General features: G+C 43.3%; 1 protein-coding gene across 2 annotated transcripts; it reads left to right on the top strand.

Annotated features, from left to right (window-relative positions):
* The first annotated feature begins 775 nt into the window (after window positions 1-775).
* Window positions 776-13,297, top strand: LOC138765922 (tyrosine-protein phosphatase non-receptor type substrate 1-like). Of its 2 annotated transcripts, none has more exons than XM_069943082.1 (4): window positions 776-844; window positions 1,817-2,017; window positions 8,428-8,802; window positions 13,148-13,297. In XM_069943082.1, the coding sequence occupies exons 2-4, from the start codon at window positions 1,954-1,956 to the stop codon at window positions 13,261-13,263; spliced, it is 555 nt and encodes a 184-aa protein (XP_069799183.1). In that variant the 5' UTR covers window positions 776-844; window positions 1,817-1,953; the 3' UTR covers window positions 13,264-13,297. The 2 variants fall into 2 exon arrangements, with proteins under 2 accessions (XP_069799183.1, XP_069799184.1); XM_069943083.1 differs by lacking the exon at window positions 776-844 and adding an exon at window positions 939-977.

Below are 13,297 nucleotides of genomic sequence, written 5' to 3'. Positions count from 1 at the left end.
CCCCAGTATAGACCCCTTGTGCAGCCCCCCAGTATAGACCCCTTGTGCAGCCCCCCCCAGTATAGACCCCTTGTGCAGCCCCCCCAGTATAGATCCCTTGTGCAGCCCCCCACATCGCAACATTTATGTAAAAAATGAAAAAATAAATAAATAAACTCACCTCACCTGGATCCTTGATCTCCCTGCCAGCTTCTCTTCAGTTCATTGAGCTTCCGGGTTGCCGGCCCTGGCCGGAAGCTCACTGATGCAGGACCGCAGCGTCCGGATTTCTCTTCTATACTGCACGGCGGCTGACATGTGACGTGATGACGTCACATGTCAGCTGCCGAGGAGGAGGAGAAGTCCCGGCGCCGCGGTCCTGCATCAGTGAGCTTCCGGCCAGGGCCGGCAACCCGGTAGCTCACTGAACTTAAAGAGGTCCGGCGGCCGCGGCCATTTAACAGCATGGGGGGACCGGGCCGGGGGGCATATGCCCCCCGGCCCAGCCCGCCCCTGCCGCGGTCCCCCCGGATTGGGGGAGCACAGGAGGAAGTGGAAAGGGGGGCCGTGCGGGCCCCAATAGCATAGGGGCCCGGTCGCCATGGTGACCCCTGCGACCCCTATAGCTACGCCACTGGTTGTAATGTCTCCCCTCCAATTCCTGACCCAGTTTAATTGACAGTCAGCTTTAGCTGGTAGCTGAGTTAAAATGTATGGCAACTGCCATGGAAGATCTATTTAGGCTGCTGAATTGCATCTCAACTAAATTGGAAAGTGGAGCTGTCCTAAAAAGCAAATGAGGCACTGCTGCATGGCCCTCCTCACCACAGTAGCTAGGAACCACTGTTTCAGGCCTCTGGAGAGGGTAAGTCCTGATCTTACCACAAGGAGCCAATGTCACATTCAGAACCTCAGCCAGGACCCTTGACCACCTGTCCCTCCCCTCCTTAGGGAAGGGCCTGGGTGTCCAGAAAAAATCTGACAGCACAGCCACTAAGGTTGAGTTCACATTGTGTTTTTGCTGTATGTTTAACATATATGTTTTATTAAAAAAAACAAACGGATGCAATTAAGTGCAATACGTTTGTATCAATTTTTCCATTGAATTCCATTCCCATTAACCCTCTGATGCCCTGTTAATACTTACCTGTCTGCGCTCCGGCTTGCTTCTGTGGCTCTTGCCTCCTTGACATGCCACTCAGCCAATCAGTGCGCCGTCCCAGCGCAGCCACTAATTGGCTGAGCAGGACGTCAGGGAGCCCGAGAAGCAGGCTGGAGCATGGAATGGTAAGTATTAATAGGAAAATGAGAAAGCCAGCACGCCCTTGCTCTTGCTCCGATGTATGGATCCGCACTTGGCTTGTCCATCATAGTAAACAGATGATCCAACAATCCGGTAAAACAAATATCTGTTTTCCTAATCCAAGTTAAAATACAGGCATCACACCATGATGCAGCACACCACAGGGGTAGATGTGACGCGTTTCGAATGCAACTGTGCTCTTGATCACTGACAACATAGCTACTGTAGCTATGATGTCAGCTACGGTTGTTTATGATGTGGTTATTAAAATCTGCAAAAACTGTGTTATGAATAAATGGCCGCTTAGGCCTCAGGGAGCAAGATATATACACGTTAAAGAAACAGGGTCTCAACTCCCTTCTAGTCATTTACAGAGTTGTTTTTTTTTTTTTGGCTCTATCGATGGAAATATGAGTTACGGCTTTTAGAAGCTAAAAAATATTGCGCAAACCACATGAGTGTATTTGTAATGTAGGCACATTTGTTGATGTGTTTGGGGGTTGAATATTTTATTTTTATCTTTAATTTAACAAGAATCACATATCCGGAGAGTTCTGACCCCCCGGCCAGAGAGCTGTGACCACACTCTCTTTGATGTCCTTAAAAAAGGTATTCGGCTCTAAGAGAACAGTCAGCTCTCACCTGCCCTGGACACTGACCCAAGACACATAATGGAGATGTTGTCTATGCTACGGCTCCTGGTCATCCTGCATCTGATCTTCTCAGGAACTTCAGGTAAGAGACTGAGTGTTGCCCAATCCCCCATTCACTGCCCTAAATTAGAGATGAGCGAACAGGGTTCGGGTTTGAGTCGAACCCGAACGTTCGGCATTTGATTGGCTGGGGCTGCTGAACTTGGATAAAGCTCTAAGGTTGTCTGGAAAACATGGATACAGCCAATGACTATATCCATGATTTCCACATAGCCTTAGGGCTTTATCCAACTTCAGCAGCCACCGCTAATCAAATGCCGAAAGTTCGGGTTCGGATTGACTCGAGCATGCTCCAGGTTCGCTCATCTCTAAAAGGAACCAAATTTATTAAACTTAGAACCTCCTAATAACCTGAAACAAAGAGGCCGGTATATATCTGCTATATCTGCTAAAAGATAAATGATTCAGTTCATTATGAAGCAAATCTCGAAATTCCAGTCAGAATTTTCCCATAAATTCAGATTTTTGCGAACGCAATATTTTTGGCATTTCAAATCTTCCCTCACACGAGAACAGGGACTCCTATCAAAACAGGCGCCCTTGTGTTTGTTTTTATTTATAGGTGCAGACTACTGTATTTGGGGCCAAGCACTACTGAAATTACAGACAGGAACAGGGACGCCTATCAAATATTCGGTACACCGTTTTGGATATAAGCGGCAATGGGAGGTTTACCATCACTAGTACATTTGCTGGGCTCAGAGCCTTCTAACCAGCCAAGCCAGTGTATAGCCAAATCAGAATCAGACATCAAATGTGTAATGAATTAGTGGCCAATTCACAGTGACTTCCCAAAAGCAAATTTTGGTAGCTTTGCTTATTTCTGGTTCCTAAATTAAATGGATTATCCAGTGTTAGAAAAACAAGGCCACTTTCTTCCAGAGACAGCACCACTCTTGTCTCCAGTTCAAGTGTGGTTTGCAATTAAGATCCATTCACTTTAATGGAACTAAGCTGCAAAACCTGAACCCAAACTGTAGACAAGAGCGGCGCTGCCTCAGGAAGAAAGTGGCCATGTTTTCTAACGCTTACAGCTTTACTGTTTTACATGCTCTAGCAGGGCTGGCATAATAAAGGGGAACAGGTTGCCTTTAAATAAAATATGCAAGACCATTACTAATCCCTGCACTGTCCTAAGCCATGCAATAATATTTTATGGTAATAACTTTATAGTGGATATTTGTTAGCCCAGGGATATGTAAAAAAAAAAATCTTAATCCCTTCTTTTATAGACCACCAGACTTATTAACTACCACTCTAAACACCATGGCTATGTTCACACTACGTTAAAAGAACAGAAAAGCCGTTTTCCTTTTCTCTTTACCCTTTAAGAACTGAGCCCACAGTTTTTAAAATTTGGCATGGTTTTGTGTTTAGGCCATTTGCCCTATGGTAAAAATGACATGTTATCTATGTTCCTCAAGTCGGTACAATTACAACGATATGTAACTTATATAACTTTAATTTAATGGCTTTTAAAAAATCAAAACCTTTAAAAAAAAAACTAAATGTTCCTTAAAATTGCTCTATGACCAGGCTTATAACGCTTTTATTTTTTTGGTCTATTGGGCTGTTTGAGGTGTCATTTTTTGCGCCATGATCTGTACTTTCCATCGGTACCTTATTTGCATGTATGTGACTTTTTGATCACTTTTTATTACAATTTTTTCTGGATTTGATGTGACCAAAAATCAGTAATTTTGCACTTTGGATTTTTTTTTTCACTTACACTGTTTACCATGTGAGATCAGGAATGTGATAATTTAATAGGCCCAGAAGAGTGGATCCCTGCCTCAGTGACTGCATCACCCATAGGGCGATCAGTCCACCTAAACTAGAATAATGTACCAACAGCCGTCATTGCACTGAGGGGCGGCCAAACAGCGAAATGACGGAGGTATTTTTTTCTTTTCAAAATCAGAGAGGAAAAAACATTGTGGGAACATAGCCCATATGTGTATGATGTAGGGGCCCAGTGGATAAAGTGCTGACTGCCACCTGCCAAATCTAATCTAAAGTATCTAATAACTGATATATTAGAATTGTTCTATGATAGGATATAGGAAAGAAAATGAGCCTAAATATTGTTTTTTCATGAAGACCCTGAACCACCTGTGTCCACACCTGTACCACATGTAATAACCATGAATTAAGACCGTACATTTGCTGTATCTATTGTAAGTATGCACCAAGGCACTATACTGCCCCCCCCCCCATTTAAATATATGATTGAATTGATTAAAAATATGTATAGACAAAAAACCTGTAGAGCGTAGAGCAAGGGACCAATGCAGTGCTGCAAATGAGCTCTGATCCACAAGATCAGTGTTTGCATCAACCTTGTGGTCACGCCGCATCAGTTTATAACTTCATAGTCAGATGCACAATTTCTGTTTATACGGGTCATGGTCATTTGTTTGTGAAGCACACAACGCCGGTAACAAACTACAGTAGACAAAGATCAGCAGGGACGTCCCAATGGGCAACAGCTGTCTCGCGCAGGCGCTCTTCCTCTAGCCAATAGCCTACCGCAGTTTTTTACCAGTGTCGTGTGCTTCACGAATAAATGACCATTATATTGTTTGACCATCTGTTCCTTATGTACTAATGTGAATAGACACCTGCTATACTGCAACAGAGAACCACAAAAAGGGCCACCGATACATTCACCTGCGGCTGCATCTGCACGGTAGCGGCAGTGCCGGTTCAATGAATGTCCCAGAGAACACCCGATAAATTTTAAAAACCTGTAGATTTATTTCTTGAACAGTGCAGCACAGCAAACTAAAACTTTAATAATGCTTTATAATGCTTTATAATGATGGCGTGAGGCCATTAAAACCTTGTATCCCTGCTTTTCCTGTTCATTAGTTGGCGATTTTCACTATATTGGAGCAATAGCATTGCAAAAATGCACACCTTTTTGGATCACTTGGGTTAAAGGAGTTATCTGGAGAGCAGAAATGGTCCTACCCGTTCTGCTCTCCGCTGCTGCGCTCCTTCCCCCAGGCCATCTGAAATGATAACTTCCAAGACGATGTTGCGAGCATTGCATGTGGGTTAAACCATGCCTGCAACAAATGTCCAATAGCTGCCAGAAGTCATTGCAACATCAGTAACGTTGGGCAGCTATTGCACATTGGCTTCGCCATCCCCCCCATCTTCAACATTATCATCAGAGACAGCGAGAGGGAGTAGGTGAGACCGTTTCAATCTCCGATCTAACTTTGTCACTTATTAATCTTACAACCTCCTAATAACCTTAAAGCGACTCTGTACCCACAATCTGTCCCCCCCAAACCACTTGTACCTTCGGATAGCTGCTTTTAATCCAAGATCTGTCCTGGGGTCCGTTCGGCAGGTGATGCAGTAATTGTCATAAAAACAACTTTTAATCTGGCAGCACTGTGTCTAACGGCCGAGGCTTACATTTGTATTTGCATTAGGCTGGCACCACCTCTCTGTCCTTCCTCCCCACCCTCCTCATTATTAGGAATGATCCAGGAACATTTACTGCTGTTTGAGCTTTGCACAGGTGTATTAACGATCCAGCCCATGTGCCGGGCTGCCACAGGTGGGGAATAGGAAGCAATTTGCCTGGAGTATTCCTAATGATGAGAAGGGTGGAGAGGACAGACATAGAGGTGGTGCCAGCCCAATGCATATACAAATGTAAGCCCCAGCCGTTAGACACAGCGTTGCCAGATTAAAAGTTGTTTTTATCACTATAACTGCATCCCCTGCCGAACTGACCCCAGGACAGATCTTGGATTAAAAGCAGCTATCTGAAGGTAAAAGTGGTTTGGGGGGGTCAGATTGTGGGTACGGAGTTGCTTTAAACAAAGAGGTCGGTGTAGGAGGCCAGATTATACCCGAGTATGGTTTGACTTAGGCCAGAGTATACCCGGGGTATCAAATAGCCTAGGCCAGAGTATACCCCTTCAGGCCAGCATATACCTCGAGGTATAAAATGGCCTAGGCCAGAGTGTACCGGGGGTATAAAATAGCCTAGGCCAGAGTATACTTTGTGTGTAAAATAGCCTAGACCAAACTATACCCCGGGGTGTAAAAAAGCCTAGGCCAAACTATACCCATCCAGGCCAGAATATATCCATCTAATGTCGAACCAGGCCACAGTATACCCCGGGGGATAAACTCTATACCTGGGGGTTTAAAACAGCCGAGGTCATGCTATATCTCTCCAGGCCATAAAGTTATTACTTCACTGATGTTCTTACCCCTGGCCCAGGCCACAGTATACTTCGGGGGATAAACTCTATATTTGGGGGTGTAAAACAGTCTAGGCCAGACTATATTCCTCCAAGTTATCATGTCACTGGTTTTCTCACTTCTGCCCCAGGCCACAGTATACCCCAGGGGATATATTCTATGCCTGGGGTGTAAAATAGCCTAGGCCAGAATATATCCCTCCAGGTCATAATGTTATCACTTAACTAGTTATCTCACACTGTCTCTAATTTGTTGAAAAGTGTGCTGTCTCCTATCTCTGCAGGGCTCCCAGGTCACCTGATTAGTGTAGGACACGTCATGTGCTGATCCGTGTATGACATGTCATGTGCTGATCGGTGTATGACACCGGTGGGGCCACATTGTTCAGTCTGGCACACAAGGTTTTAGGTGTGGATGCCTACGTTGATGACAAGTGTTGTTTTTATTTAAATAAAATGGTCAATGAGGGGTATGGGGGTGTTTTTTTTTTTTATAAAAGACTTTTCTCTATTGAGTTATGTTTTATTTTTATTGACTTTCAGACTTAGTAGTGGAATCTGTCTGATAGATGGCATCCATTACTAAGTCGTGGCCTAGTGTTAGCCAGTGTAAAATGGCTAACACTAACCCCCTAATATTACCCCAGTACCAACTACACCAGGGGTACTGGGAAGAGCTGGATAGCAGTATTCCTGGAGTGTCAATTTTGGCCCTCCTGGACTGCACAATAACAGGCTGGTATTATTAGGCTGGGGAGGGCCGAAAATAAAATGGCTCTTCCCACCCTGTTACTACTAGGCTGCTGCTGTTTGGTTTTTAAGCCTGGCTGGTTATGGAAATATGAGTTTTTTTCTAAATTATTTTTTTATTTATGGAAAAAAGTATAGGGTTCCCCCTATTTCCATAACTAGCTAGGTTTAAAAACTAAACAGCAGCAGCCTAGTAGTACCAGGGTGGGAAGGGCCATTTGGCGCTCCGCAGCCTAATAATACCAGCCTGTTATTGCCCAGTTCAGGAGAGCCAAATTCAACACTCCGGGACTACTGGTACCCGGCTCTTCCCAGTACCCCTAGTCTGGTGGGTACTGGGGTAATAATGGGGGTTAGTGTTAGCCATTTTATACTGGCTAACACTACTCCTGGACTTAGTAATGGATGCTGTTTATCAGACGGCTTCCACTAATAAGTCTGAAAATCAATAAAAATAAAACACAACAAAATAGAGAAGAATATTTTATCTGACTATTTTCTTTAAATAAAATTAACGCTGGTCATTAACGTAGTCCAACAAATACAAAATAATCCATAGGATACCAATATCTGAAAAACAAAAGGGGGGGGGGGAACAAAAGAAAGGCCAGGAGCAGAACACCCATCATTGTGACAGGTGTTCTGCACTGTACAGTAGGCAGCATCTTAGCAGGGTTAAGTATGGATGCATGGCATCCACATTTAAACCTTTGTGTGCCAGACTGAACAATGGGGCCCACAGGGGGTTAGGTGAGGATGCATGGCATCCTTACTTAACCCCATGGGGGCCACACTGATGTCACAATGTACTTATCCCAGCAAGGAAGAGGGTAAATTGCTCCCATTCCTTGCTGGGATGGGCACAGTGCTGAGGGGGAGACGGGGAGTCCAAATGATACTCACTGCGATGTCTTATATCTTCAGCAGAGCCTGGCACACTAGATACAAGTCCCTCAAGTGCCATTCAAAAATGGAACGGCAGAACCAATAGCTGCAGCCAGAACACTGCATAGGGTTTATTTGTTGTCTGTAATCTTTGAGAGACATAGATCTTCATAGGAGCTGTATACACAAAATGGTTTGAGGTTTGCAACTGAGACTGCTTACAAAATTTGCAATTCTTATAATAGCATTGAAAAAGTGCACACCTTTTTGGAGGACTTAGGTTAAAAGAGTTACCTGGAGAGTACAAAAGGTCCTACTGTTCTGCTCTCCGCTGCTACACTTTACCCCCCGGCCATCTGACATCTGGGTAAAACCATACCTGCAAGAAATGTCCAATAACTGCCAGATGTCATGGGGCGGCTATTAACCATTGCCCACAAGAGACAGCCAGAGGGAGGAAGTGAGACCTTTTCTGATCTCCGGATAACAACTTTAAAGTAAAAACTGTATTACCAGTATTTCTACAGTTCTCAGTTTAACCATTCTTGTGCTGTTTTATATCCTTCAGTAAATAGGCAAAAACATCTGGTGGTGACACAACCGGAGATGGTCCAAGCAGAAGCTGGAGAGTCAGTGACCATCAACTGCTCATTTACATCTAAGTCTCCCTCCTACTCTGCAAGATGGACCATAGGATGCAATCATACTGTGTCACTCCAGGATCACCCATGTTTCCAACATAGAGTTAAATTAACCTCCCTAGATCCTAACCAGACCTCACACGGCCAAGAATCCAATTCAACCCAGGAAACAGCAATCACTATCACCAATGTGACAGAGAACGACTCAGGAAGGATCTGCTGTCATATAAGGACAACTGATAGAGAGACGGGAACTGGAGTGGGAACACGACTGGTGATCACTGCGAGATCCAGTGCTGCAGGTATTATATCAGTAGTAGTTTATAGCTTGTAACTAAAAAAGAATGAAGGATTTCTTAAATGGAGCTTTCTTACCTTAATCCTCTGCGCTGTTTTTGCATTATCTATTATTATTTACAGGTTAAGGCTATGTTCATGGGAAAAAATAGACATGCGGCTGAAAACATACGGTCATTTACTTGGAAATCTGGTTCAAATAAAAATAACAAATAAAATCTTTAGAAAGTGATACAAACACCTCTGGATGCATCTGGGAAAGCAGGGAAACAGTTTACAGGAATCGCTATTACCGGGGTTTGCGATCCTCTGCAGTAATGCCGATGTCTCTCATGGTTAATATATTTAATTAATAAAACACATTTTCGTTGTAATAAAGTCCCTTTCGTTGTTCAATAATTCAATTTATACAAATCCATCATTGTGCAATTAAATATACTGTTAAAATAAATATATTTATAAATAAATGTATATTTATATATATATTTATTTTACAGTATATTTAATTGCACAATGATGGATTCGTTTAAATTAAATAATTGAACAACGAAACTGATTTTATTACAACGAAAATGTGTTTTATTAATAAAATATTAATTAGAACAGGAAGCTCCATTAAGCCATTAATTCATATTCCCGGTAAATAGAGCTTTCTGTACTAATCATCACTTTGCTTTAATTAAAACATCAAATGTTTCTTCTAATTATGTTATCACAATAGCATTACTAGAAGAAATATTTAGAATTATATGTGCGCTCAGCTGATTGGCTGATCGGCTGAGCGCACATATAATTAGCCGGTCCGCAGTACAGTGACTTCATTGTGCTGCGGACCAGCGAAGAGGACACATCGGGGTGAGTATAAAGCTCTCCCCGCCCCCTACCCAGCACTGCACCCATCCCAGCAAGGAAGGGGGGTCACTTAACCCCTTCCTTGCTGGTATGGGTGCAGTCTGACATCAGTCTGGCCCCCAAAGGGTTAAGGGGGATGCAGTACATCCTCCCTTAACCCCTTGGGTGCCAGACTGTAAGCAGCGATCTGTGAAGATGCTGCATACTGTAAGGTGCACAACACCGCTCACAATGATGGGTGTTGTGCTCCTGTTTGTGTGTTTTTTGTGTGGTTCTCCCTTTTTGTTTTTCAGATATCGGTATCCAGTGGATTACGTCAGATTCCATGGACTACGACGATGACCAGCGGTTGTTTGGTTTTTTTTTTTTAATAAAATGGTCAATGAGGGGTGTGGGGGTGTTTTTATTTGAATAAAAAAAATGTTTTCACTTGTGTATGGTCTTTATTTATTTACTTTATAGACTTAGTAGTGGAAGCCGTCTAACAGAATCCATTACTAAGTTGGGGCCTAGTGTTAGCCGGTATAAAATGGCTAACACTAACCCCCCCCATTATTACCCCAGTATCCAATGCCACCAGGGGTACTGGGAAGAGCCGGGTGCCAGTGGTCAAAATTGGTGCTCCTGGACTGGGGCAGCAGCAGGCTGGTAAGATTTAGGCTGGGGAGGGCCTAAACCAATGGCTCTTCCCACCCTGGCGTTACCAGGCTGCTGTTGCTTGGTTTTTAACCCGGCTGGTTATAAAAATAGGGGGGACCCTATGCTTTTTTTTTAAATTATTTATTTAAAAAAAAAAACGCATAGGGTCCCCCCTATTTTCATAACCAGCCAGGTTAAAAACCAAGCAACAGCAGCCTGGTAACACCAGGGTGGGAAGAGCCATTGGTTTAGGCCCTCCCCAGCCTAAATCTTACCAGCCTGCTGCCGCCCGGTCCAGGAGCGCCAATTTTGACGCTCCGGGACCACTGGCACCCGGCTCTTCCCAGTACCCCTGGTGGCATTGGGTACTGGGGTAATAATAGGGGGTTAGTGTTAGCCATTTTATACTGGCTAACACTAGGCCCCAACTTAGTAATGGATTCCGTCTATTAGACGGCTTCCACTACTAAGTCTATAAAGTAAAGAAATAAAGACAAAACACAAGTGAAAACATTTTTTTTATTCAAATAAAAACACCCCCACACCCCTCATTGACCATTTTATTAAAAAAAAAAAAAAAACAACCGCTGGTCATCGTCGTAGTCCATGGAATCTGACGTAATCCACTGGATACCGATATCTGAAAAACAAAAAGGGAGAACCACACAAACAGGAGCACAACACCCATCATTGTGAGCGGTGTTGTGCACCTTACAGTATGCAGCATCTTTACAGATCGCTGCTTACAGTCTGGCCCCCAAGGGGTTAAGGGAGGATGTATTGCATCCCCCTTAACCCCTTGGGGGCCAGACTGATGTCAGACTGCACCCATACCAGCAAGGAAGGGGTTAAGTGACCTTTCTTCCTTACTGGGATGGGTGCAGTGCTGGGTAGGGGGTGGGGAGAGCTTTATACTCACCATCTGATGTCCCGATGTGTCCTCTTCGCTGGTCCGCAGCACAATGAAGTCACTGTGCTGCGGACCCGCTAATTATATGTGCGCTCAGCTGATCAACCAATCAGCTGAGCGCACATATAATTCAAAATGTTTCTTCTAGTAATGCTATTGTGATAACATAATTAGAAGAAACATTGGATGTTTTAATTAAAATAAAGTATTGATTAGTACAGAATGCTCTATTTACCAGGAATATGAATTAACGGCTTAATGGAGCTTCCTGTACTAATTAATATATAATTAATAAAACACATTTTTGTTGTAATAAAATCAGTTTCGTTGTTCAATAATTTAATTTAAACGAATCCATACTTGTGCAATTAAATATACTGTCAAAAAATAAATATATATAAATATACATTTATTTATATATATATATTTATTTTAACAGTATGTTTAATTGCACAATGATTGATTCGTTAGAATTAAATTATTGAACAAATGACAGGGACTTTATTACAAAGAAAATGTGTTTTATTAATGTAATATATTAACTATTAGAGGCATCGGCATTCGGCATTATTGCCGACTATTTTTTAAGTACTCCGTACGGACCGCATGTAACTCCACGGCCGTGAATTTGCACAGTTCCGGCCGCAAACAATGGTCTTGTTCATTTTTTACGGGTCCGTTTACGATCGGGCCGTAGGCTCATACGTAGTGTGCACTGTGCAGCCAAATATCGTATACTTTCCAGCGTACGCATCAACCTCAAAACTACGGGCGAATATTCGCGGCTCGCACTACGGCCGTACATATACGTAGTGTGAACATAGCCTAAAGGGGTACTCCGGTGCTGATAAAAAAACCCAATCAATTATAAACATAGTTTTTACATTTACCATCCCTCCTGAGTCTGTCTCCGTTTGAATTTCCCGCTGTTTGCAGGTCCCTGGAGCTCCAGTTGGTGGCTTCTTTTTTTCTTCACTTCCTGGTTTGGGCTTTCCCATAATGCACTTTGTCTCCTGTGATGTCTAACTGACTCTGTAGAACTGTTAGATGGCTTACAGCTTGTTCAGCCAATCAGAGCTGAGCAACCTGAGTCATCTGACAAAGGGAGGCTGGCCTAACAGAGCTTAGACCCGCCTCCCTCTTGATGATGTCATTGTCCCAAAATGGCTGCCACAGAGCAGCCTGGGGTCAACAGTCAATTAGGTAAGAATGAGTTTAGAATAAAGGGGGGAGATAGGCGATTGAAGCATATTACAACGTTATATAACTTTTTAATGTGTTTCAATCACTGGGAAAAAGATTTTCACTGGAGTACCCCTTTAAGTAGGTAGTCTGGTGCAATGGGTGAACCGATCCACTCCCCTACCCTGCATCCTCTATATGTATATTGATGCAGTGCTCTGTAATGACCTCACTCAGGCATTTATCACTTCAAATCGCTGGGTGAATATCCATGAAGAGGGTTGGGCAGGCAAATCTGTGCACTTAGCACTGTAGTCCCGCTCCTAATGCATCATACCACCTAATTACCATATACATACAGGGGCGTATAACAGGAAAATACTCTGAGAATGAAGGTAATAAGCGTCTCCTTATCTGTGAGAACATAACAGTGGGTAAGGTACTCCGGATTCTGTAGCGTGCACATACCCTTACATGTAAAGTGCAACAACCAGCTCCTAAAACCAAATCCAGGCTTGAGCTAAACATATACAGCTCTCCAAATCCCCTGCATATCCATACAGTGTAATATTCTGCCTACCTGGAGCCACCACCAGGAGGCAGCATAGGAACTTACCGCATACAATAGAGGGAATTTACTATTTTGAGCGTCTGACATGCTGACCGCATTGTGTGATATGTATGTTTTTGTATTTGAGGTAAAATGTCACCCCTAATCCCCTGCTCTTCCAATATTTCTTATCCCTAATGGCGTCTTTATTTTACAGAGAGCAATAATAAAGAGAGTGATAATAGAGTGCCCCTTCTAGTGGAAATCACCCGTATCACCTGCCTCTTTATCCTGATCATACTCCTGGCCATTGCTGTGAAGACGTCCTGCTAAGCTCAAGAGGTCAATAGATGTTCCTTCTGCTGTT

This window comes from Dendropsophus ebraccatus, chromosome 10, assembly GCF_027789765.1.
Source record: "Dendropsophus ebraccatus isolate aDenEbr1 chromosome 10, aDenEbr1.pat, whole genome shotgun sequence".
Classification (NCBI taxonomy): domain Eukaryota; kingdom Metazoa; phylum Chordata; class Amphibia; order Anura; family Hylidae; genus Dendropsophus; species Dendropsophus ebraccatus.
This window is presented reverse-complemented; position numbering and strand designations above follow the sequence as displayed.

What these genes read in the sequence shown, in the direction of transcription:
- LOC138765922 (XM_069943082.1), top strand. Translation starts at nt 1,954, where the DNA reads ATGGAGATGTTGTCTATGCTACGGCTCCTGGTCATCCTGCATCTGATC. An exon ending in GATCTTCTCAGGAACTTCAG is followed by an intron (nt 2,018 to 8,427) that starts GTAAGAGACTGA and finishes TATATCCTTCAG; the next exon opens with TAAATAGGCAAAAACATCTG. An exon ending in TGCGAGATCCAGTGCTGCAG is followed by an intron (nt 8,803 to 13,147) that starts GTATTATATCAG and finishes TTTATTTTACAG; the next exon opens with AGAGCAATAATAAAGAGAGT.